At 27.2% G+C, this 27,591-nt stretch overlaps 2 protein-coding genes across 7 annotated transcripts; one reads left to right on the plus strand and one right to left on the minus strand.

Moving 5' to 3' along the window:
• Positions 1-529: 529 nt before the first annotated feature.
• Positions 530-10,675, minus strand: LOC107441970 (WD repeat-containing protein 25). The gene is made up of 5 exons (XM_043045982.3): positions 9,191-10,675; positions 7,448-7,614; positions 4,365-4,499; positions 2,062-2,199; positions 530-906 (listed from the first exon to the last, which is right to left on the minus strand). Exons 1-5 carry the CDS (start codon positions 10,272-10,274, stop codon positions 682-684), a joined length of 1,749 nt encoding a protein of 582 aa, XP_042901916.2. The 5' UTR covers positions 10,275-10,675; the 3' UTR covers positions 530-681.
• LOC107441996 (golgin subfamily A member 5) lies at positions 10,601-27,551 on the plus strand. 6 transcript variants are annotated; one of them, XM_043045979.2, is made up of 14 exons: positions 10,601-10,733; positions 11,710-12,149; positions 13,249-13,485; positions 16,042-16,261; positions 17,989-18,112; positions 18,241-18,337; positions 18,414-18,520; positions 19,493-19,807; positions 21,500-21,598; positions 21,999-22,148; positions 23,064-23,136; positions 23,291-23,384; positions 25,193-25,256; positions 27,272-27,551. In XM_043045979.2, the coding sequence occupies exons 2-14, from the start codon at positions 11,726-11,728 to the stop codon at positions 27,359-27,361; spliced, it is 2,094 nt and encodes a 697-aa protein (XP_042901913.2). In that variant the 5' UTR covers positions 10,601-10,733; positions 11,710-11,725; the 3' UTR covers positions 27,362-27,551. The 6 variants fall into 6 exon arrangements, with proteins under 6 accessions (XP_042901913.2, XP_071036773.2, XP_042901912.2 ...); XM_043045978.3 differs by having other exon boundaries at positions 10,704-10,793; XM_071180669.2 differs by lacking the exon at positions 10,601-10,733 and adding an exon at positions 10,790-10,816.
• The last annotated feature ends 40 nt before the right edge of the window (positions 27,552-27,591 follow it).

Consider the following 27,591-nt stretch of genomic DNA (forward strand, 5'->3'; position numbering starts at 1 on the left):
ATGAGCTGAATTTACCTATAAAATCGAACTAAATTCAGGTAAAGTCTATCGAACTAAATTCAGGTCAGGTAAATTTTTCACATGAAGTTTTAAATATATTGGAATTTTTGTGCTATTTTTCACGATATTGGAGATGTTCAACAAACGTTTTTTATCAATAAATTTTAAATTTTAAGGTCTTAATTTTTTCATTATTTTTTACACGCTCAATATGATGTATTCTAACATCCGCGTAAATATTTCTTAAATCAGAGTTGTTGAGTTACAAAGAGTTAATAATCATTGACCAAAAATACTTAAATTTTTAAAATTTATTTTACTTAAATCGACAATTAAAATATTCCGGTGCTGCTTTAGGAAGAAAAAAAACATAATTTTATAATTATGTAAATTTAAATAAAGAAAAACATTACATATGTTCTTTTAAAGCACTTAAATTTACTAGCAATGGGCAAGTCCATGCTAAGCATATCTTCACTATAAATGATATATTTATGATAGTGTATAAATATCTTAAAAACGTAGCTTATTTTTTCAACATTAAAAATACTTTATTGTACTTGTAACAATAAAATGTACATTTTGTTAATTCAATAACAAAGAAATTACTTTGCACAGCAAGCGAATTCTCAAATTTACAAAACAGTGTTTTGTTTATGTTGCAACTGGAACTAGGTAGTTTCATTTCCATATTTGAATGTGTCCATCCCATGTAGCTGATGCAAGTGTGCTATTTAAAGCAGGATGCCATTTCAATCTGTTAGTGGCTATATTAGATCTTGCAGTCAATTTGTTGATAACATTCGTGTTTGAATAATTATAAAAATAAATATCTCCATTGGCATCTCCTGTAGCTATGTATTTTCCATCAGGACTAATATCACATTCAACACCAAAACCAGAAACCTTCAATTAAATAAATGCACACAAAAAAATTAAACTTATGGCGAAATAAAGTTTTAGAAAAAAATGTACAGAAGTGTATTTACACACCATATTTTTTTGTAACTGACATGAATTAGGCTAGGATAGTAAGAATTGTAGGAATTAAATAATAAAATTAATGATGGAAGTTTAAGCAATTTAAAAGAAAACATGCCCTATGTGATGCATGAGTTAATTACTAAAAAAAATTTTTTTAATGAATTATTAAGAAATAAATCATTTTTAAAACACATACAAAAAACAATGTGTTTTAAATAAATAAAATACTTAATTTTTAAAAAACTTTAAGAATATTGTTCAATTTAAATTAAATCTTTTTAACGGCAACAATGCTTAACAAATTAAGCAATTATAAATTTTCTCTGACTACTTCTGTGTCGCTACACATCATAGGATGAAGGATAAAATATGCATAGAATCATAGCTTTGCAAATTTAATGTTGAGACTTTTTGATTATTTATTGATGCTTAGTTAAATATTCAGTTTCAAACCAGTCAATATTTTTTAAATGAAGTACTGCAATTTCTAAAAAGAATAACCAAAGGCTTTATGTATATTACTATTATTTACAGTTGAAACACCAAGACTGCCTCTGTTGATACCTTGCATAGCTACATTATTATTATTTACTGAAATATCCTCAACCAAAAAGATAGCATTAAACGCACATTGGAGAATACAACTCCTGATTCATTGTTTTTTATAAAAAAAGACCACAATTGATGCCACCAGCTCAATATTCCTTGGAAATAGCAGACAGCTCTTTCTCGCTGTTTATGTGAAATGCTTTACCTTTCAATGGGCCAGATGCTCTTTTTCTGAGTGTCATTGGTGCAAGGCCTCCCTCAACCATATTCTTTAATGTTTAAACTTCACCGTTCTTAAGATTTTAAGGAATCGTATTCTACTTTTGGATTTTTAAGAGATTTTTGTTTTATGGAGATGGTTATAAGACAGGTGAAACTAAAGTATAGCTAGAGTTAAACATAAATAAGCAGTGAGAAGACCATTTAAACAGAGCATTTCCAAATAACAAAAATTAGATTTAAGAAAAAAAGAAAATTTACATGATTTAAATCATTGTTATAACTTTAAAAATTAAAAATAATAATTACCTTATGTCCCATATATCTTTTGTCCTTTATTTTATAAGGTTTCTGGGTTGAAAATGCAGCAATGTAATCACCATTTGTTTGAGCAATAAAACAAGAATCATGAGGATGAACTTTCAGGGTAGGACAAGTATAACGTTCCTGAATGATTTTGAACAAAAGAAATAGGTTTATAACTTTGTGTATTATTAATTAAATACAATATGAAATATTATAAAGAAACATTTCAAAATTCAATTTAAAGAATATTTGTAAATAATAATTTTGAGATGGAAAAATAATACAAAAGTAACAGTACAAAACTTGAAAATCTTTTTTTTTTCAACTCTAGCAAAAATAGTATAACAAATACTTTCCAAAAAACACACAATACATTTAAAAAATTTTAAGAAAAAAGTTCAATGCTAAAAATCATATACAGTGGAGCATCGTTTATATGACGCCGAAGGGACCACCGAAAAACGTCGTATAAACGATAACGTCGTATAATCGATTTTTACTTCTAAAACTGAAACTAACTCTGTTTTCAGTTAATTTTAATGTTTAACGTGTTGATTTACATAAATTTCTAAATTAGACAAAGCAAAACAAACAAATAACCAAAAGAGAAAAATTGCAGTGAGCCATTTGAATGTATGTTACCTTCAATTATATTTTCTTGCTATTATTCTCTACAATGCTTTGAATAGCGAGTTGAAGTTACTGCTTTCTATGATGCAATTTTAAATTTCTAATCACGGCCAAATCTAATGGCTGAAGCGCACTTGTGCAATTTGCAGGAAAAAAGAGAGCTTTTACATTTTCCAAAATAATTAGTATCGATGGGTGCGCTGGACATTGGTCGATGAATAGCAAAATTTTTCGTTTTTTCCTCTTCATAACATTGTCTAGTTTTTTCAGTCATCTAGTAAAAATTACGGTCGTCATCCAAGCATTCTTGTTGACACCCTTTTCTGTATCATTCATGTTGGCAAATTCCGCCCTTTTTTAAAATACACAAGAAAAAATAAAAAATTAAATAAAGAACAAAATCTAAAAATCGACGTATAACCGATTCTGTGCATCGTATAAACGATATATTTTTACATTAAAATGAATAGGAATGATTTGGGACCACACTAAAACGTCGTATAAATGTAAACGTCGTATAAGTGATCGTCGTATAAACGATGCTCCACTGTACTAAATTTAGTTTTGTTTATACTAAGTAATGATGCATTAATTTTTTAATAAGAAAGAAACAATAGCTATAAGAATACTTATCTATGCAGCCGAAAGGAAATTAAAGAAAATGTTTGACAACTTGCAAATGATACAAGAAACCTGTAAGATGATTATTGAAATCCTCAACTACTATGTATTAAAATATCTAACTAAAAATTTATTTCTGTTGCCAATTATGTTTTTCGAGTGAAATTTTGGGTAGGCATAACAAAATTAGCTGCAAAAGTAGCAATGATGATAAAAATAAGTAAATGAGTCTTATTTATTATTAGATCGTATAAAGCATATTTTTTAATGAAATGATGAAACTAACCACCAATAAGTATAAGGGCTATTTAGAATTTAATTGGTAATTTGCAATGTTAGGTTGCTCTGTCTGGTTCTCCCCACCTTTTTAACATTTCGATGTTGACATAGTTTTGGGATAAAATATTGGATGTTTTTTTTTATTTTAAATGCAACTTTTTCATGCATTGATGTTAATAAATTCTTTTGCTAGCTCTTCAACTCATATTGCTAATATTTCTAAATCTTATTAGGCAATAATTTCCAATGATTAATGTGAGTAAATCAATATAAGATTATTTTTAACAAAAATTTTGCTTTAGAATTTAAATAAAAGGCTTTACATTATTGCCAGCTTTTCAAAATTATAAAAAAGTATTTAAGATTAAACGAAATTACTCCATTGGTCATATGTAAATCTTATTGTGAACAATTTATGACACAAAACAATTATACATGCTTCAACATTATTACATGCCCATTACATTTTAGATTATATACTGATACTTAGAGTATTAGTTCCAGATTTTTCTAAACTTTACTTAAACTGGTGGCTTCTCTAAAGCAAAAATTCAATCTTTCTTTATTATTTAATAGAGTTATTATTTAGTAGAGTAAAGATTGCAGAGCCAAAAAAAAATAAATTCCTTGTGAATTTTGCCCAGAGTCATAAAGTTTGGGAGGGGAATAAAAGATAAGAGTTATTATCATACAATGCAGGACATTTTTTTCCCTTAAAGATTAAATTTAATTATAACAAAATCAAAAAGTACATAAATTCTTAATAAATAACTTACAAGATAAATTTGATTTGACATTATAGCTCCAGATGAAAAATCCCAAACCATAATTGTTCGATCTGCAGAATCATGACTTACAATGCTGGTACTACAAACAAATTCATTCTCATCCAGAAATGCAAGATCTAAAACCTTAAAATATTATTAAAATGTAGTAAAATATAAAAAAATTAAGATAAATTGTAAATGCCAATTCTTATGAGCTGCATTGCAGTAAATATTTCAAATTATGGTCATTAATTCAAATGAATGTTTTCAAGAAGAGAACATATTTGAAAAAATTGTTGATAATTTATTCAGAGATGACTTGTTCATTAATGTTCAACCCTTACAAAAATATCACATAATAAAGTTCCACAAAAATATCTTATATATATACACAGTAAACTCTCACTACTACGATACAACAATAACTCCCTTTATTCGGATAATGTTTCGTGGTCCCGACGAACTTGCATATGAAATAATGTCATGCTCCTCTCAATAATACAATATTTTCTGAAGCAATAAACCCCTGTAAAACGATTTTTCCCCCAAATTTCAACTTTATTTTCTTCATTTATTATTGGTTTTCAAATTATGTAAAAAATCTTATTTTATCATCTTTTGCCATTTTTCCATCTTTTCTGAGAAGACTCACTGCTAACCACCCAAGAACTTCCATTCTTAGAATCGTCTCCCTTATCTCTCAAGAAGTCACAGAACGAACATTCCTATCTGATTTCATTTCCTTGATGTTAAAAGCTTATCATGAGTCACAAATGACCACAAGCATCACAATAACACCTGAAAGAGAATTTTTTCTGTAGAGTGGGGGTTCACAAACGAAAATCATTTCCGTGCTTTTTGGACTCAATGCATACTTTGTTGGTTGACTTGACAGTCAAAAAAATAAATAAACAATAAAAAATATCAGATTATTTTCAATAAAAAAACGGTTTTCAGGTATGTTTACGATCTTATTTTAATAATTTATTTCAATTGTTTTTAATATTGAACTATAATTAATACTCTGCAAATTAAGTTTTTGCATAATATATAAATACATTTATAGTTAATACATATATAACATTAAAATTTTAAAAAAAATCTTATTGTGTCTCCAAAATAAATAGACCCTCGATATAACAATATTCCCCTTTACCAGAACACATTCTAGACAGAAAAAAGGGCAGGGTGCAAAAGTTTAAAAAAAGGGCATTATTACTATTCTGAAAAGGCAATAATTTCTTTCTATGGGCTTTACTCGTTCTTTTAAAAAACATTGTCAATTAGTAAAATAAATTTTTTTTTAACTTTACTAAAAGTAGCAAAGCAATCATATTAATTACTAATTTTTATTAATAAATTATATCGAGTTAATGAGCTAATTAGCTTAGTAATTTATTTAAAATGCATGCATATATTAATAAAACAATAAATGTATGTTCTTAAGTGTCTGTAGTTATGACTTAATAATTGAAATGATTAATAATAATTATGATTTAATGATAGTGGAAGTAACTGCAAACTTTCAAAGACAAGTGCAACAAGGGGGTGTGATGGCTATTTTTCCTTTCCCATATAAATCTATGCAATGACAAACTAAATAAAGCGAGTTGAAAATAACAAAAGTTTTATAAATCCATTGTAGAGTTTGGGTAGAAATAAAGAAGGGTTGAGGAAAGAAAGGGCAAAAAGGGTATGGAGTCTATTACATCAGAGCACTAATTTACTTCAGGGGCAACAGGGTGGATTCTTTTGACTAAAAGGGCAGCAGGGTGCTGTGCCCTGTTTACCCTGCCTAGAATGAGCTCTGCCTTTACAATAATATATTTATTTTGTATCCAAAATATTGTTGTAGCGAGGTTTTACTGAATACACATAAAACAGGAACCTGGCAAGATATCCTAGATTGACTTCTGAATAAAAATCACTATACCAAATATATCTCAGACTTAGTATTTATCCAAAATAAAAATCAGGACAACATACTCGTATTACAAAAACATTGGTATGGTTTGGTTTGCAAATAGGACATTTTAAATGCATGCATACTAGACTATTTTTAAGAAGGAATAATAAATGACTAACAAAAAAGTGTCTTCAATCATGCGGTAAAACAAGAGACTTATGGTAAGAAGCAAGGGTGTAGTGGGGTGGGGGGATGCATCAATAAGTGTTCCACTATTTTTTGTTAATTATGCAATTTTCAATTAATAGTAATTTTTTATTTATTGTGAATTTTTTTTTACATAGTAATTTTACGCACAGCATAATTTTTTACATAGTAGTAATTTTAAAATAAAAATTATGTTTTAACTATAAAAAAAAAATTAAATTATTTTTAAGATGACCAGTGGCTTTTAAACTCGAGACTAATTTGAAAGCTCCACTGTTATATTTTATGTAATAACAAAGTCCCACTACCATGTATACATTTGTCCAGTATACCTAACACTGATTTCTTAAGGTTAAATGTTATACATAAATGCAATGCTACCCTATAAATATATTACATTCTTGTAGTAAATCTAATTTTGACTCCAGGCATAATATATATGTTTATTAACCAAGTAGAAGCTTATAGCCAAGAAAGTCCTTTAATATTATTAATTTTACCTTCACATGTCAATAAGAAGAGAAAACGTGGTTCTAAACATTGTATGTTAAACCCTTAGCAAAAGTATCGCACATCTACTAGAAGCGCAATTCACATACAGTTAGGAGTAACGGTTGTAAATGAAGCACTTACTAAGTGCAGTTTGCCACTGTGTGCCTGTGATAAAAAGAGGTGTAATATGAAAAAATATATAAAACTATTTTGTTTGAAGGGTGGTATTTAATAAGAAAATTCGATTTAATGATAATTCATTCTTCTGAGGAAAAGGGAAGATAAAGAAAAAAGATGAATTACATTTTACATGCTAACTCTTTTTTATTTGATCTACACATTTTAAATATCCATTTTTAAAAAACAATTCATTTTAATTACTAGCCGTTTCATTTTTATAAAAATAATATTTCAAACAAACATTATACAAAAACATTAAATATGTTAAGGCACTAAGAAAAAAACTGAAAACAATTAAAAATTTCACCTCTTCACATTTAGACAAAAACGTTCTAACAGGTAAAGTAGAATTCACTCTCAAATCATATCCAAAAATGGCGTTGCGAGTCCCACACAAGAATACATCGTCCATATATGGATGAATTTCAATACTTGAAACATAATGAAATATGTCATATGAAATGATTTCTTTACCTAAAAATATTTAAAACATTTTAATAAAAACCATTTTTTTAAGTCTAAAAGTTTGAACAAAATTACATAATCTATGTACATAATTAATGCAAAAAAACTGCATATTTCTTTTTACAACATATATACACATTTTCCCTCCTCTTTTCCTGATAGCAATGCAAGATTTGTATAAATGGTGTAATAAAAAACACACTTTTGTAATTTTTTTTTATAGATTTTATCCACTTTTATTGTTTTGACGGTAAAACAAATTTGTTCTAGTGAGTAGATACATTGCATTTCAAATTATTGTACATACATGCATTTAATCGAACTATCATGTATTAGCAAAAAGCTACATTTTCTTAATGTAAAAATCTAATGAATAAAAAATCTAATTACATACTGTTACGTGATAATGAATACAGGTATCTCTTGATTATACATTACAATGGCAGTTCAGTGGACTAAACTTTTTCTTTTTGTATGTATTTTTGCTAATGTAGACATATTTTTAAATCCCTCTCAAAGAAACAAAACATTTTTTTTTTTTTTTTTAAAAATAGCAGGCACTTGGGAATTGTCCCATTGGCCACAGGAATGCCAGAACTGCTACTCTTTTCTCGTTAGCCAGTGGGCACCTGTGGCGAAGTCACGGCCGTGGAGCAGCGCCGCCCACGTCACACAACCACAACCCGTTTATAGGGCAGGTCACATTCACACAAAGGAGAAAGGACATAGAGAAAGAAACATCCATGACCTGAGCAGGATTCGAACCCGTGGCCAATGGCTCCGCAGTCAGACAGGCTAACCACTCGACCACTTGGTTTGTGCCAAAGAAAAATAGCATAGAACAATTTCAATTTTTAAAAAATGTGTATTCTGGATAACATCAGCAATGTAGATTTTTATAGTAATTAACTATTAAAAGAGACTTTTCATACTCAAACCTAAATCAATGTTTTCTAGCTATTCAGTCTTTTCTAGGGGAAAATTGGTTTGCACAGCAGACTAGAGATTAGTGTACGTTAAAATCACACCCTCAACATAAGTCAAATGATTAAAACACCATACACTTTTATAGGACAACTTTTCAGAAAATTTTAGAAAGCTCAAGTGGTTAAAAAGTTTTGAAAGCTAATGCGGCTGAAATAATTTTATAATCAGATCTCTTAACTCTAAAAAATTGCAAGCGAATGTCAACATAAACATTTTTCATTGGTTAAGCATCAGCAATAAATTGCTATAAATCACAAAATGGCACATTTAAATACAAAAAATAATTGTTGAAAACTAAACACCAAAAATAACAAATGAAAAGGAAACATAAGGACAACAGGAAAAAGAATTTTTGAATAAGATTTTCTTTTATCACTCATTTTATCTTAAAAAAATAAAGCAAATGATTAGAACACTCATTTTTTTTTTTTTTTTTTGATTCTAAACTAAATCTTATTTGCTAAAAAACCTAAGTCCTTTCACTAATAAAAATATACAAGCTAAATAAAAATATATGATTAAAAAGAGTTTAGCATTAGCCAACTATTGATATGCATGGAAATTTGTTAAACCCCAAAAAAATGATACTCAAACATACCACTAAGAACATCAAAGACACAAGCTTTTTTCCCATATCCTCCAGCAATTATTTGTTCACCAGACAAAGACCATTTAGCCGCTTTTAGACCAAGATTAACTTTAATATTTTGGACTGGATGCCTACAACACATATCAAATACTTTAATGCTGCAATCAACTGATGCTGAAAGTAATAAATGACTATATTGTGGAATGCACCATTGCAATGATGTGATAATGTTTGCATGACTAATATAGTTTCTTGTAATCTGACGTGGTAGACGACAAACAACACTTTTCGCGAAGGCGCCTGTGATTCTTTCATCTTTTCTGTACATAAATGAAGTGGGAGTAGTAAATTCTTCATTTTCTCCGACATCTGCACCACTTATTGTGCTTTTCGGAGTTTCACTTTCACGTTTAAATCGTTTATTTGCAATGATTTCAGGAGAAATTATTTTATCCGGATTATGTAAGTTATCTCTAAATGTTTTGTTTTCTGTTTGTAAAGTGCTATCAAAATTTTTTATGGAAGGTGAAGGCGAATTATGAGTTTCAGTTACAGATTTATTTGCAGGTAAAAATGAATCAGATATTAAAACATCATTTCTTGGAACAGATTTTTCTGGTCCACATGGTATGTCACATAATATAGCAGCAGAATTAAGTAAATTGTCAACTTCTTCGTGCATAAGTTGTTGTTGCTCGTTTTCGCTGTCACTACCTTCTAGATTTAAGTAATCAATTGTTTTGCTTTGGGTTGTATCACTTTCCAAAACCACATTTGAATCAGCAGATGTGCTTGGTATCTTATTTTTACCAGGTACATCACAATCACTACCTTCATCAATTGCAATGCATTCAATCTGTTTTTCGTGTTTTGTGTTACTGTTTTTGGAAGGGTTTAAATGTTTTTCTTCATTTTCAACAGATTTTGCTATTTTTTTAACAGATTCTGCATTGGATTTGACTGGAGACCAAGTATCTGAATCGCTATCTGTTATTTCTATAACATCAATTTCTCTTACCGATCCACTCTTCTCTTGATGCTTGGATTTTTCACCATCGGACTCGTCAGATTCATAAGTAGATACTAAATCCATGTTAGAAAATGTTAAAGAAAATTAAAACAGAATCGAAGTAATTTAGATTTAAATTAAAAGATATATAAAGAATGAAGTTTGTTTTTTCAGCTTTAAAACAGATAAAACCTAGACCTCCGAATACAACACTGAATTTGATATTTTTTTGGTCAATTCATGCCTTGGCAAACAAAATATACTGTTATCATTGATCTGTTGACATTCATAGGCTATCAATGATAGCCAAGATCAACGAGGCCAAGATTCATGCAATTCAAAAAAAAAAATCAAAACAATGCCAAACCAAAACATGCGTTCGAAAATTCGTCTTTTTGAACTCCGTTGATTTAGTGGGTTTAATGTAATGCAAACAGACTCAAAAGTAACTGCATTTAACAAACGTCAACTGAAAAAAACTGATCAGTCGATCGTTATTTACTACTTTCTACGGCCTGAATAGGTCTACTTATTTCTGGAGTTGTACGTGTTTCTAATTATTTATTTTAAGGATTTTCTATTATTTTTTTCCTTAAGTTTAGGGTATTAATATGCTGCTTTTCTATGTATTAAAATAGCATTGATCTTGCTTATTTATGTAGTTTATTTGTATTTATTCAATTGTTGGAAAATGCTTATTTGTATTTTTACTTTTAAACGATCGCTTTCATAATGTGATAACTAAAATTTAAGACATTAATTACACATAACATTTAAGACATTATACATAAATTTAAATTGTTGAACATACCTACGTATTTTTCACGATTTTATATTTTTTATACTTACATATTTTTGAGCATTCTTATGAAACCTAAAAACGAACAAATTTTATTATTAATTGTTTTTACAATGATTTGAACATTTTTAAAATAATGTATAGTTAAAGCAATAATTAAAATCTTACTTTAATTTTCTCTGTGAGGAATATCCACTAATCTATACCCTTGTTTCTTGTAACTTTATTTAAGTTCTGTATATTAATGGCTTTTGTCACTTGTACTACTTGTTTTGATTAAGCAAACAATTTTATTGCACTCAGTTATTGAATTTCAGATTCTGCTTTTTTTTTCAGTTTTACACATATTCAATTTTAAATAAAATAAAAATGAAAAACTTATGAACTATTAAAAATTGTTTTATTTCTTGAAAGTTTTAAAGATGTTCAAATTCAATTGATCTAAATTAAATCTATATACAAATGAATTAGTTCTTTTTCTTCCCTCCCTTTTTAAAATCTAGAATTATCTGTTTATTTTGTAGGTTTATTTTATATGCTATGCTTAAAAAAACATTCATTAATAAAAATTTATTCATTTAATAGTTGAAAACCTGTGCCATATAAATCTTAGTGCTATTCGAAAAGAACAATGATAATAGTGAACATTTATGAATAGATCCCAATTTTTTATTTGGAACATTCGAAATAAAATTGAGTAATTATTTATTATATTTTTAGGTTTGGGTCATAAAATATGTCTTGGTTTACGGACATTGCTGGAAAGGCAGAAGATTTACTGAATAGAGTTGATCAAAAAGCTGCTAACGCCCTACAAATTACATCCAAGACAACTTCACATGATAGAAGTATTTCATATCATGAACAAAGTTTTGATGAACAAATATATGCACCTAGTGAAGTTTATTCTTCTGCTAAACCACTTATCACTCCATCTGTAACACCAAAGACTGTGGAACAAAAAGCTACAAACAGTTCAAGCTCTTCAATAACGAGGAAAAGGTCAGAAAGTGATGATGAAAAATTATTGCGATTTCTAAATAGTGAACCTTTGCCAACTCCTACTAGAAGAGCGAAAGAAAAAGCTGCTCCAAAGAAAGAAGAACATATGGATTCAAATTTGGAAAGTCAAGTGACCACTGCCGAAAATGAAGACAAGGGTATAATCTTCTCACATTTTACATAAAATCATAAATTGATTTTTATTTAATTTAGTAATTATATGTTGTAATTTTCTTTAATCCAAATCAATCGATATTTTACACAGTGAAGAATCTTTCATCTTTCTGTTTCTATTTAGAATTTAGTTTTAAAGAAAGAAATTTTTTGATATTTAAATTTAGAAAAATTTATTTTCTCTTGCTATTTTATTATAAACCCTGCAATCAAACATCAATTTATATATTTGTTCTTATTACATTTTTTCATTGAATTTCACTTATCCAAGTGAAGGACGGAATTTGCTAATCTATTTTTTGTTTACTTTCCAATGTCATAGTGATAAGTTATCCTTTTTAGCAATGTATTTTAGCTTCTTTTTCATTTTATTGACTGTGCTAACTAACAATTTAAAAAAATTTCTTAAAATAGTGGGAAACTAGTTATCATGCTATCGGTAATATTCATTACGATAGAAACTTTTTCCTCATTTAACAGTAACGTTGGATGTTATTGTATCCAATAAAATATGTATTCTTATTCACCATGAAAATAATGATCTGTGAAAAAAGGAGGAGCTATTTGTTTTTCTCCTGTTATCAGTTTATTTTGATTTTAATGCAAGCAAAATATTTTGATATTGTGATAAATGAAAGCACACTGCGTTATTAGTCAAAAATATTTTTCATAAAAGTGTCAATCATTGGTTAAAATGACTAGTAAAATCTATATTTTTAAAATAAAATAAATAAATAAAACCTTTAATTTCATCAAAAATTTCTAAATGATTTTACATCTCTGAAAACATTGATGAGACTTTATGTTACGCATATGTATATATTTTCATTATTTAGCCTTGTTTAAAGCTGATTGTTCATGTTAAACTAATAATTGTTGGATTTTTCACCTACTTGTTAGGCTTTCCTACCTTTTAGCTCCTTAAAAAAAATCTTTAGTTATTTCTTATTATTTAGATTTACTACATCTCTCTATTTACTCATAATGCAGCATTTTTGTACCATTTGGTTAAAAGTTCATTGTTTCTTATAAAATAAAGAGTAAATTTCACATTTCTTTGTAACAGTAAAACTTTAATTTTAGGTACTGCTGAAATTGTAGATATTCAAGATGACTCTTTAGCTGAAGTAATTTCTAATTCTAATGAAAATACTAGCACTGATACTAATAATAGTGAAGAAAATCCTATTAATGAGGTTTCAGATTTAAAATCATCTCCCATTGATAAGCTTCCAACAATGGAGAGCTCTGATTCAATTAGTTTGATTTCTAATGAAGAACTTCTTTTGGCTCAAAATCGAGCTCAACATGCTGAAGCTGGTAATTTTTCTACATTTGTATTATGAATTGCATGCTTGTGTATCAACATTGCAACTGCTTATTAGCATTTAAATTTTTTTTAATTAACTGCTTCTTTTAGTTTTTCTTTACTTTTTGAGTTGCTTAAAATATTGCTAAGCATGATTAGTGTATTTCTTCTGTTTTGTACCACTCACATTAATGCTCTGTCAAATTTTTTAAAAAACATTAAAATGGGACATAACATTAAGAACTTTCGTATACTTATTATTAAAACTGGTTATTTTGTTTGACTGAATCTTCTGTTTTTTATTCGTTCATGTTAAATTTCAAATTTTTTTTTTTATTTGGTGTTTTCTACAATTTTTCTACTGAGTCTTAGAATTTTTTTCTTATCCTTACAATCAGTAGCTTTACTACTAACTACCCTCTTAAAAATTTCTTAGAAAATAAATTGCTTTATATTTTAATAGTTGATGCAAAGAAAAGAATCTCGATTTTTCGAAATTCTTATGATTTGTTATTTCATTTCTAGAACCTTATATAGTTATAAATATATTTCTATTCTCTATTGCCAATATTTCCAATCTTTTCAAAGCCCTTAAACTTCTAAAGTTTTTAAATATTTCAAGGTAAGGTAGTAGGAAAAGCAATATGTATATTTTTATGTTGTATAATGCCTATTTTATTAAAAATCATGTACACATAAAATCACTGTAAAGTTTATACTGATTAAATATTCAATAATTGAAATTAAAAAATTATTAATTACATTTTAATAAGATAATTGTGCTTAATGATTTTCAAATGTTTTAATATGAATGCATGCATGGGAAATGCAGGCTTCGTGTGTTGTTGCTGCAGTGACAGTTTTTTGGTTACATAGTCCTGTTACCAAAAAAGTGATTAGAAGCCAATAACTGATTATAATAGATTTTTGAATACTGTTTTCAGGAAAAATAGTGAAAAAACTCTCTCGTGTACCATTTTATCACAGTTTGGAAAGTTTGATTTTTTTATAGCCTACAATTATAATCGAATCTAAACATAACATAATCTAAAACACCAAATTGTGTTCCCAGTTGGTAAAAGGGTTCCACAAGTTAGTACTAGTTATAAATTGTGTAGTGTTTTGAAACCGCTGATTATATTTAGGTACAACATATAAATCATAATTTATTTAATATTTCGCTTGCCTTTATGAAATTATTTCAAATAAGATGCCAGTGAAATAGAAATTGCACTTTTTAAAAGTAAATATAGTATTTCTATTTACAATATATTGAACAAATCATGAAGAGAACAAGCATTTAAAAAATATTTCATTAATGTTGCCTTTTGTGCTTTTCAAATCAAAATAAAATAATGAAATTCTTTAATAAAGAATTTGTAATTGACCTGGCTGGCATATAGCACAAGGACTGCAAATTTAACTGTCGGAAATAAAATCTAATTTAAGATTATTAATGATAAAACAATGAAAAAAATTTATTCTTTTAATTGAATATTTTAAAGGTAGTCTTTAATCTGTTATAACGCTTATAATTACCGTACTGAACTTTATTTATAAGGTCAAGATTGGGCGAAAGGAAGGTTGATTATTTAGGTTTGCGTCGAAAAATAATGGAAACCGCTTATCTAAAGAAAGGTAAAAGCATTTAATACAGTGTTTTTAAAAAGTGTGTGAAGGTGCTTATTTTCAATTTTCTTTTTTTAAAAGCCCTTAAAGGTGCTTTTTTTATTGGATATTTTTAAAAAGTGCTTAAATTTTCCTTTTTTCGAAAATTAAGTTTTTTTTCTTCTTTACCATGTCAATTTTGGCCATGTATTATGCAAAAGCGTGGTTGTCACGTTGTTCTATTCAATGTTTTCAGCGTACCATCGGTCCGTTGCGTGTGTAAGTAGCAGTCATTTTACATGTTTGGTGAAATACTTGCGGGTCTGCTTGTGCATATACTAAGCTGGGTTCGGGGAGATTCTTGCACTTTCATATGCAACTCTGCTGCATTTTGCAAGATATTCATAATTTCAGGCTTCATTTTCCACCCTCTGACATAAAAATCTCTATAAAAAATCTCAAGATCTTTTTATGGTGGCTAATATAATCAAGAAAAGCGTTCTAAGTGCTTAAAAAGTACTTAAAAGGTGTTTATTTTATTGTTGAAAGATTAGGCTCCACACCCTGTAATACCATTGGTAGTTACTATTGGCTGAAATGTGCCTTACTTAGACTAGTCTGTGGTGTGAATAAGTAAACACAAATTTTAAAGTTGTTAATTAATATTTTTAAAATAATATTCACCTGTATCTAAATTTAGTCAGTAAAAATTTTAAATGGTTTAAAGTAACTAATAATAATAAAAAATATTTAATAGTGCATTTTCAGGCTGTGAAGAAACTCCTGCCCATTCACTTTTACAACATCTTTCCTTATTTCTTAGTTGGCATATTATATAGACAATCCCTAAGCACTTAAAACATAAAATAACATAATAAAAATTTTAAAAAAATTTAATTAGTATTGAAATTTCTGTTTAAAGCTTTGTACATTTGTATTTAATTTTTATTTTTCATTAGAAATGAAAAGAATGGCCAAAAAGTTAGAACATTGGAATTCCCAAATATCTGGAAGCGATAAGAATGTCCGAGAGTTGAGAGAGAGACAAAAAGATATGGTTGCAGCTATGGATGCGAAAGATTCACAAATTGCCATTCTTAAAGTCAGGCTTCAAGAGGCTGATCAAGAACTTTCTGCTAAACTTGTTATTATTGAAGAATTGAAAGCTGAAAATGACAGGTAATTTTAGAATAGTTTGCAAATACTAGTTGTGTATCTTTTAAATTAGTAGTTTTTATCTGTGTTTTCAAATTCTTTCAATATAGTAGAATATTGAAGATATTCAAGACTCTCTTGGTAAAATTGTGTTTAACTTGCTAATTTCTGTGGAATAAAAGTTGTGTTAGATTATACTGAAGGTATATTTTGTGAGGTTTTAATTTTGCATAATTCTAATTTTTATGGTTATTAAAAAAGTTAAAAGAAAAAGTTTATCTGTAAGCCAAAGTAACACATAAGGAGTAACGCATTGGTGCTATTTAAAACTGTGTCAGCAAATCTTTGTTTCATTTGCAGAATTCTGCTTATTAAAACTTTTATTTGATATTGACAAATATATTTTATGAGTTTTTGTTTTCCATAATTTTAAGTTTTATAGTTATTGAAAGTTAAAAGAAGAAAAAAAGAAAAGTTAGAAGAAAAGACTGTAAAGAAAAGTTAAACAAGAAATGACACTTTAAAAATCACAAATTTATGTTTCAGAGAGTAAAAAACAAAAATACTCTTATATATAGCTATTGTAATTTCCCAGAGATAAGTCGCCGTGGGATATCTACTGCGAACGGAAAATTCGACTAGAAAGGAAAAAAATTTCTTTTGAAAGGTTGCTCAATAAATACTAATTTAAAATATTAAGCACCTTAAAATAACCAAAATGTAATAAATTAATGAGAAGAACCTTACTTAGTGGAGAAAAAAAACATATAGAGCAATTGTAAACACATCCTGTTTCTAATTTCAAATTTTAAGATTTAAATATATCAAATGATAGACAGCTAATAACCCTTAAAATAATATTAAAGAATATTAATAAGAAATTAATCAATTTTGCTTTGCACAAAATTGAAACAATAAATAATCATTAATGCATTATATCTTTTATAATTTAATTAATTTATAATATCCCAGTTATGAATAAATCATGTGAATAATCAGCTAAACAATTTTTAAAATAAGCTTTATAGAATAAATAAGTAAACATCATTTAACCTAATCAGAAACTGCTCTCACACCTTAATTAAAGGGTTTCAAATCATGTAGGCTGTGGCGTATTTTGCAAAATTACAGTAATTACTACTGTGGAAGATAAGAATGAAAGCATTAATACCTATTTCATTGTGAAAGGAAATAGTAAAAAAAGTTGCAGAAAGATTATTTTAATCCAAATTTTAACAAGCAGTCCAACTGGTTTTGATGCTGTGATTTCTGCCTTCCACTGTAATAATTCTTTAAATTTCAATTCCGTTTTTGTTTTTTACTCATTTAAATATTAATTTGCAGCTCTTTATGCTTATACTTTTTTTTTACTGGAATTGTAAAAATACATTTTGCTGGCAGCCATTACCGAATACACTTTTAAAGTGTCTTAAAGTTCAAGAGTCAGTCTAATTTTGTTTATAAAAAATAAGTAGGGTAATTATCACAGTATATTCAAATAGTGGGCTATAAAATATTTTATTTATTTATTCTTGTCATTGAAATAAAATCAATTGGAAAGGATTTCATTGTTGTTAAATTTATTGGTAAAGTTTTGAGGTGCTCCTAAAATAAAATAAAAGTTAAATGATGTCTTTTTAGTTCATACTTTTATAAATTTTAATTTTGTAAGTTCTTGTTCTTGATAGTATTATAAAAATGAATGTTGAATCCTTCTCCTGAACATGCTTTTGTGTTGTTATTATTAACAGGATTATCAAAGAACATGCAGATGGAGCTTTAGTTCAAAATAAAACTATTCAAACTTTGCAACAGCAATTGCAAGAGATTGAAGTTGAATTATTGAAAACGAAAGATTCACTAGCTCTAGTGCAAGTAAGTATTTTTTGCTGTTTTAAACTTTTTCTTTTTTAATTTTTTGTTCTTGTTCTTCTGCTGTTTACATTAATAAATTTAAAATTATTTTTAAAAATTTTGTTTTTAACGTTTTTTTCTATTTGTAGACTCAACATATGCAACAATTTGACAAAATGGAAGCAGAGCATAGACATTTAGTTGAAAGTTATTCATCGTTGCAAAAGAAGTGGTCTGAATTAAATGGTATATTTTAATTTATATCTATAATTATTAATATAAGCTTTAAAAAATATTGGTTGACAAATGTTTCATTACATAGAAAAGAATAAAGATTTATCAATGCAGTTTAAATTGTCAACTAGCAATCTGGAAGCTGTCCAACAAGAATACAATGATTATAAGCAAAAGGCGCAAAGAATTTTGCAAGTAAGCAGTTTTACAATTTACATATCTCTTGAAGTAATATTTTATACTTCAAATAACAGATTTCATGTGTATTTAGTAGATATAACAGGTAATGGATTTCTAATATTAAAAGAGACTTCAAATAACAAATTTCATATGTTTGTTAACTCATTAATTTGTTTATAAAACTATATAGTAACAGAAAATTTTTTCAATTACTACTTTCTATGCATATATATGACATGTTTTTTAACATGGCATTCGCAATCGACTGTTCTGGCATTTGAGAATTCAAGCAGGGTAGGAAGAAGAGGCTTTATATTTAAACATATTATAATATTGGGAAAGCATAAAATTACACTCCAAATCAATGTGCTTAAGTTCTCGCGCTTGGTTAAGGGAAAGACTTAAAATTAACACCTCTGCATTCTTTAATTTATTTTTAGAACAGAATATGAATTATTAATTACATGAACAGGTTTCGTTCTGAATAATGAATTCAAAAAGAGAATTTAGACCAAGAAATGATATAAAAAGATTTGTTAAAGTTTTCATATTATATATATATACAGTCTTAATGTTGGCTGTACTGTACTTTTTTAAAGCATGTAATGTATGTGAGCGGGTAAAAACTTTATTCAGTGCCTTAACACTTTATGTAGAAAAAAATTTTCACTAGCTTGTTTTAATATTATAAAAACTTTTACATGGCATTAGATGCATATCTAGAAATTTTATTTGTTAAACTATAATACAGCATTTTTGCATGGTGAATCCCACCACACTTTATTCTCTTTTGCTGTAAAGCTAGTCTGGTCTATTGAGATCTAGTTACCTTTTTCAAAAACTCAATAATAATAATTATCAAAAATCAATATTAGTGACCAAATGTTATATTTATTTTTGTTGTTGAAATAAAATCTATTTGGAAAGTTTTCAATGTTGTTAAACCTTTTCCCTAACATGAATGAATTAAAAATTTATTTTTTATAGTCGAAAGAGAAATTGATATCCAGCTTGAAAGAAGGAAACACAGATTTAGAGAGCATTGAAAAAAATGAAGCCTCATCTCTGTTGTTAAATGCAGAAATTGAAGCTATCAAACAGGAAAGGGATCTATTAAAAGATGAAATACGCAGAGCCAACGAACTAGTTGAAACATACAGGTCAGAGATGCAAGAATTAGAGAAGATATCTCAAAGTGACATGTTAGCATCACAGGAACAATGTAAAACTTTAAAAGACTCTTTTGATATTGAAAAAAATCAAAAAGAAGAATTACTACTTTTGAGTAATCAGTTAAAGGAAGTAAGTTCAATTCAAATGTAAAGTTTATTTTCTCAAACTTTTAGTTCATATTTATTTTAGAGAATGTACGGTGTTCTAAAGAAAAAGCATAACATCTTAATACATTTTTCCTAGTAATAATATTTTTATGTACTAAAATACAAAATTTATAGTTTGAAATTTTAACTTTAAACATACTGGAAAATTAATTCGAATGATATTTTAAGTTTCATAACCTTTTTTCCCCCCATATATTTGAATTTTTGACCCTCAAAACATGGAGGGTAGTGATTATCTTGAACGGGTGATCAAAAATTTGAGCTCCTTCATGTTAAATTAATTTTTTTATATATTTCATTACATCTGTGGTGTCTTTTAATCTAAAACAAAAAAATTGCTTTCGAATGAGCAACACATTTTTTTAATAAATCATTTTATGTAAAATATACTTTTTAGGATAGTTTATCACTATTTATTTAAATTAATAATTGTTGAAAATTTTGAATTGTGAGATATGCACATTTTTACCTTGTTTGAAACTAATTTGACAACATTCGAAATTTAAGTGAAATCAGAAAAATAGTTTCTGAAATTTTTTTTTTTAAAAAGTCATACTTTTAAGATTGATTGATCTCAAGAACTGATTCTGTTCAAATTTTAGATTCTACCATTTAAAAGCACATACTTTGAAATAATATAAAAAATTATGCACTTTACTATTTAAAAGTTTTATTATTATAATTAAATATAAGAAAATATTTTTCATATGAAAATATTTTTGGATTTATGAGTTTTGTAATTGTGATTGTTTAAACTTGTGGCTATTAAATATTTGACTTTTTAAAATTCAATTTTTCAGGAAATACTTGTCCAATTTCATTCATATTTTATATTTTGCCATGTAAAATTACATTCTTTAAAGTGATGTAAAAATTTGTATACCTTACAATTCAAATTTTAATTGACTCTATTCCCAATATTTGGAAGTCTATTTTAACCAAATCCCTTCACACCTGTTTCTTGTCTCCCTTTTTATTTTCATGTTCAAACTTGTTCCTCTATCCCTAAGGGTTTAAACACTGAGGAGGGTTCTTGTTTATAGAACTGAAACTATAGTATGTCTATTTATGTACTTTCATTTGTGCTTTATTCAAAAAAAAAAAATAATAATAATAATAATCACTTTATTCTACATAGTGTAAACTATACCATATTTTTAAAATTAATAAAGTAATAAAAATAGTTATTGAAAGTTATTTTTTTGTTTAGAATTATCTTTGTTTAAACAAATTTTATATTTATGACAAACATCTTTCAATTCACTTAAAAAGTCACCGGTATATGGCAAAATAAGTAAAAAGTAAAATTGACATTAAAGGGCCTAAACTTTTAACCATTCTCTTTACTAAACTATTGAAACCAGTTTCAGGCTATTTCTATATTTTGGGGGTCGGAATTCATAATCTATCAAAGTAAAGTTATGTTTATTCAGAGAATGTACGTTTTGTGCCTGATTTCGTAACTTAAAATCACTTTTGCAGTAATTAGAATATTTGAGGTTACCCCCCTCAAACCAGTCTTAAATCGAAAGTTACTCCATGTGGTTCTTTGTTTTTGCTCGCTGCACATATTATTTTTTTAAATTGAAATTTCCCTTTATAAACAAGTCTGAATTATATGCCATTTGTTCTTGATAAAATTATTTGTGTTTAGGAGTTGCAGTTTCTAAGAGAAGATTTTGCACGTAATAAAAATGCCTTTCAAAGTCGACTTCAAGACAGAGAGATAGAAATTGAAAAACTAAGAAGACAGGTATGTTCTTCAATTATTAAAGTTTACATAATAAGATATTTTCCATTTTAGATTCAAGTGTAAATATCTTAATGTAAAGCATTAGGCACTGGAAATTCCTAGAGAATATTAATAAATACACATGTGATTCATGTGTGAGTTTGTTAACAACTTATCAAAAGAATTATTATATACTTAAATAAATTAAACTCATTGAATTTTTAACATTTTATTTCAATTTTTTTATACATATATTTTTTTTATTTATCTTGAATATAATTTTACAAAGGTTTAGGGGCTTTATTGTAATTTGTTCTTATGTTTTACTTTTGAACTTTGTTATGAATAATTACCTAGTAATTTGTCGTAAAAATGTGCTTTGTTTTGCAATGCCTTTCATTTTAAATTAATTATTTTTTAGTTAACTGCTAAATCACTAAGCACTGTGAGTCAAGAAGAGCTTGAATCTAGATTGCATGCTTTGACCGAAAATTTAATTCAGAAACAAACAATTGTTGAAGCACTAAGTACTGAAAAGAATTCTTTAGTATTGCAGCTGGAAAGAATGGAGGTAATTTTTTAGTATTAATTTTTTATCTCAATGCACTATTCTACAGAATATTATTTGATCCATTAAAGAATTATTCTAATGTCTGTCAATGTATGTTTCTAATTAAGTTTATCCCAAGTTTTTTCTCCTAACACTTAGGTGAAAAATTATGGAAATGAATCTAATTTAAAAGTAATTTGAAATTTATTCAAACTTTTCTCCAAAAAAATTATATATATATATATATATATGTATGAATCCTCATTTTCTTTAGATCAACTTTATGTTATGTTTTGAATATGCTTACTTGCTATTTAAATAACCACTCTGTTAAATACTGTCTCGCATGAACTTCGAATTAACAAGTTCGCTTACTTAGCGTAAACTAAAATCTATTTATGTTTTTATTTGAATTTCTAAGAAAATAATTCATAGGACTCATGACAATTTTTAAACTGTTTCATCGAGTGAAAGATTTGAAGTAGACTAAATAATCATTACTAATAATAATTAAATGTATTGAATTAAAAATATTAATAGAGCAAGAACTGCATTCATATAGATTTTTAGCTTATAAGATAGAAGCTCACACAACTATTTTCAGTTTCTCATAAAATCATTGCTACAAGCGACTTATATTCATGACTCCAAAGTGTCTCTGTAACAGAGAATCTTTCTTCTCTTTAGATTTAAAATACCTTCTCACTACAGTATCTGTTTCTCAGTTTCATTCACCTTGCTTTTCCAAGACAACTAAGGAAAAGCTCTAAAATAGTCTGCACTTCTGATCTATTTCTTAGCATTGCTAATTTTTTGCTTATGTTATCATCTAAGACAACGCACTTAGACAACTTGTTTTATATTATTATAATAGTTTGTTATATTATAGTATTTTTTTTCTTTTATAAATTTTTGATTATTAATTCTGTCTTTCAGCAACAATTAAGAGAGGCCCACAGTTTCAACTCACAACAACACACTTTTGTTGGTATAAGCAGCAATGAAACAGGTATTAACACAATTAAAACTAAAAGTTATGTTCCTTTTCATTTTTTGAAATAATTTTTTCATAACATATTTCTTAATCATTTATTATTATTCTCCTATGAGCATTGATGCTATGTAAATCAACAATGCTTTAAAAATTTTAATGTCATTTTCAGAGAGAAAATCTAAAGCTGTTTTCTTAGATAATCCATTTGATAGTACTTTGACTCGCAGAGTGAAAAGAGTTTATGGAAGTTTAGATTCTTTTAGGTATACCAGCATTCTCTTTCTTTTTTTAAAAAAATATTATTTCTCTGTAATTTTTTTCTCAATATTGCTGTAATATAATTTTATTTATGTTAAATATATTGCTAAAAAATATGTTAATATTTCTTTGCTTTGACTTTTTTTTCATAAGCTTAAGAGGGTAAGTTAAATATATTTCAATTGTATACATACTTAGTCTAAATCTTTTACTGAATTAAGGATGGTTGATTAAGAAGTTGAATTTCACATTTTGAGTGTATTTCTTCTTGATTTTCACACCATGAGTGTCTTACATTGAATAATTGCTGACGTAAGGCGTATAGTTAATCACAAACAATACTTGCCCATTCTTTATCTTTAGCCTATAGAAAACAAAAATAAAAGGCAAACCATAACTACACATTTTCTAAGGTAACCATTCTCAAATGGTGTTCCCCAGAGCCCTGGGGTTTCATTTAAAAGTTAAGGGCTTCTGAGAGTTTTTTTTAACTCTTTTAAAGCCTGTAATTACATTTAGATCCAATCAATAATCCATTATTTACTTAATACTTTGATTAACTTTAAGAAATTATTTAATGCCAGCCAATGAAAAAGAATAGCAAGTATATATATATATATATATATATATATATATATATAAAGAGAGAGAAATTTTTCTAATGTATTCATTAAATTGTAAAAAGGACATGCTTTAAAAAAAGTCTAATTGTAAAATAGTATTTAAAAAGCATTATGAAAGCATGTTGCTTTTCAAGTTAAAGTGAAATAACTGAAATTATTAATGAAGAAATATATTTCTTATTAACCCTTTTAAGTGTTTATTGCAGTTACTTTTAGGTTTCATTCCAACGAAAACCGTAATTTTATTCGTTTTTAGTTTACATCTATACACCAAAAAATAAATTCATAGCTAGACTAGATTCAGCTCCAAGAGGGCGAATTCAACAGTCAGACATGAGAACTAATTTAAGATTATTAATGAAAAACAATGAAATAAATTCATTCCTCTTATTAAATATTTTGAAAATAAAGCGGTATTATATACATTGACCATTGTCTTAATCTAATTTGTATGTAAAGTCCGGGTTACGCCAAAAGATGGTTGATAATTTAGGGTTCCATAGCCAAAAAAGTTAGAAACCTCTGTTCTAGAGCATTGTTGCTTTTCATTTTGATTATTATTGCCGAGTCAAATTTAACTACTTCATTGCCTCTGTCGCTATGTTCTCATTGTGACTAACTTCGACTGCTTAGTGACTGTATTGTGAATATGTATATGAATATATATATATACTTATATATAATTATATTGCATCCTTTCAACAATTTTTAACAGTGCAACAAATTAATTATTCAAAACAAGTGTTTTTAAAGAAAACTATAGTTGAATAATGTATAAAAATTTATCAAAATCAATAGTTTAAAGTTTGATAAATCTATTTTGAATTGAAAGCATTCCATCAAAATTTTTTTCATAATCAGAACCCATTTAATTTATAACTATTATATTATTAGAATAAAATTGAGATTTATAATATTTTATGCAATAATAATTTTTTTCATAATTTGGTTTCCTAGATAAAGGTCTATCCTGTCAAATTATTTTTAAAAATCAAGATAAATAAAAATATTTTGTTTTTCAGTTACATGCTTAGAACTAATATTTAGTGTTTGTTTAGTATACTGCTCAAAGTTTAACAGTAAGATTATACTGTTTAAGAAAAAATTTTGAATCTGCTTTAATAGTCATTTTGCATACTTAAAGATTTGACCAATGAGGCATAAGTACGAAATACATTTTTTTTTTCTAGTATTCGGCTGGGTGTATTTTTTCGAAGGTATCCAGCATCCAGAGTGTTTGTCATCATTTATATGGTAAACTTCTTAATTACTTCTCTTTGTCTTGCTAATGCTTTATTATAATTAATATAATACTTAAAATATATGTTATGTTGTCTGAAATAAATTATATTACTTTCATTCTAACAAAGTCAAACTTCAAACTTTGCATGAAATAAATTAGTAATATGGATATTTGTCATAAATATTATATTTTAATTTATTAACTGTAAAACTGAGTTTGTCATAGCTTTCCTTTTGGAACAAAATTAGTTTTAAGATACTTGTTAAATTTCCAAGTTAATCTCACGTGCAGCCTATGACACAAATTTGTTCTTTAGAAAAACCTTGACCTTGATGAAAAACATTCATTTGACCTTGATGAAAAACAGTTTAAGTACAGTAGAACCTCGATTATCTGAGCTAATTAGGACTGCTACTACTTCGGATGTCAGAAATCTCGGTTAATAGAAACTGTATCAAAAATCTCGCAAATTCAACATCTTTTCAAATAAAAAACAACAGAACGTTTTTTAAATGATAAAGTTATGTTTGACAGTTCAGCAAATTTAAAAAGGGAATCAACTGCTAGTAATAAATTTTAAACAGAAAATAGGATTTTTTTTAAATTATTTTTAAAATTAAACTTAAAGATACATTTTCAAAAGTAACACTAATCTCAAGAAATTATTTTCTGTTTTATGAATTTAATATACATTAATTTGTTAATTTTGCATTACCATTTCTTAAAATGTTCTGTTGAAAAAGTACATTGTTACAAAAACACAGTCCGATAACACATTGCACCTTGTGGAAACAAAGCATTGTTCGCCGTGGTTGACGTCTGAGGGTGCTGTAATATTTCTTGGAAGTTGAGTACTTTCGGGGACTGTAGAGCCAGACAGTGAACTAAAATATGTGATAATTTTTTAGGGCTCATTCCCCTTAGGAAAATTTGCGATAGGTTTGCCATAAAAAGTTATCATAGGATGTTCCTATGAGGTTTTGCCTATGGTAAAATTTTGCCCTGCACCTTTGTCAGAAACGTATGACAAAATTTTGCCATAAACGTGTGGCAAAATGTTGCCATAAGCGCATATGGGAAATAATAATTGCCATACGTATATGGTAAAATATTACCTTAGGCAATGTCCTGTAGGAATATCCTATGGTAATTTTTATATATACCAAATTTTTGCCATAAAATTATGGTTTTTAAATTATTTATTATAGTTTATTAATTACTGTTTATTAGTTATGGCTTATTAATTTATATATAGAACAACAATGAACAAGAGTCATTGAATTAAAGAGGCCACTTTTTGCAATGATTATACTACAAGTATATCAGGAGAAAAAGAGACTTTATTATCGGCTCGATTAACAGAAACCTCGGTTAATCGAAGTCCTACTGTATTAGTAACTATATTTATGTTCAAAAACTTTTCCTTAAACAGGGTTGCCACTCCACAGGGAGAACAGGGAAGACCTGGAAAATACAGGGAATTTAAAAATCACCTAAAATAACAGGGAAAATGCAGGGAATTTCGATTTTTTCTTTACAAACTGGGAAAATACAGGGAATTTTGTTTCTTATTTTTATCTTTTAAAAAATGGTGACCACTCAAAGCGTAATCTATGGAATATTTAACCATAATATTTCAGCTATACTAAACTATTTAATTTACTATAGCATTATTTAAGTATGTTCAGCTGTTTTTCCAGTAATTAAAACTAATAAATATAGTTAGTCCAATATAGCTCACTCAAGAGTGCAGTAATTGTTGTTTCCTCTTAATATATTGTGTACAATATGTACAGGGAAAACACAGGGAATTTTTTTTTAGATTTGAGAGGCAACCCTGTTAAATAAAATTTTGTCTATTTAAATATGCTTACTTTTGATGAATGGTATAAATTTTTAATATAAGAAATAAACAGTATGACCCCTGCAAAGTGCTTTACAATATTACAGTGTTTTGTTTGTTTATTAATTTAAAACCTGACTTAAAAATCTTTTACATTACAGTTTATTGATTACTCTCTTTCAGCTTCTCTTACATTTCTGGGTACTTTTTGTACTACTAACTTATGAACCCGAGATTCACAGTTCTGGCTATGAGAATCCACAAACTCACTGAGTTTAGAAATCAGTTGCAATGAACAATACTAATGAAGAATAAATATTTTTATATTATTTAAAGAGTGTATATATTTTATAAATGTTGTATCTTTCAGTAATATTTATCAATATCACTATTTCTTTGTGCTGTTTATTTTGCACAATAATGTATATTAGTTTGTAAATCATTAAAGTTGGTTATTCTAAAACGTTATTCTTTTATATTACTTAATTTATTTGTGAATACTT

Source organism: Parasteatoda tepidariorum, chromosome 3 (assembly GCF_982258835.1).
Source record: "Parasteatoda tepidariorum strain Cologne lab strain chromosome 3, Ptep-v5.0, whole genome shotgun sequence".
In the NCBI taxonomy this organism is placed as follows: Eukaryota; Metazoa; Arthropoda; class Arachnida; order Araneae; family Theridiidae; genus Parasteatoda; species Parasteatoda tepidariorum.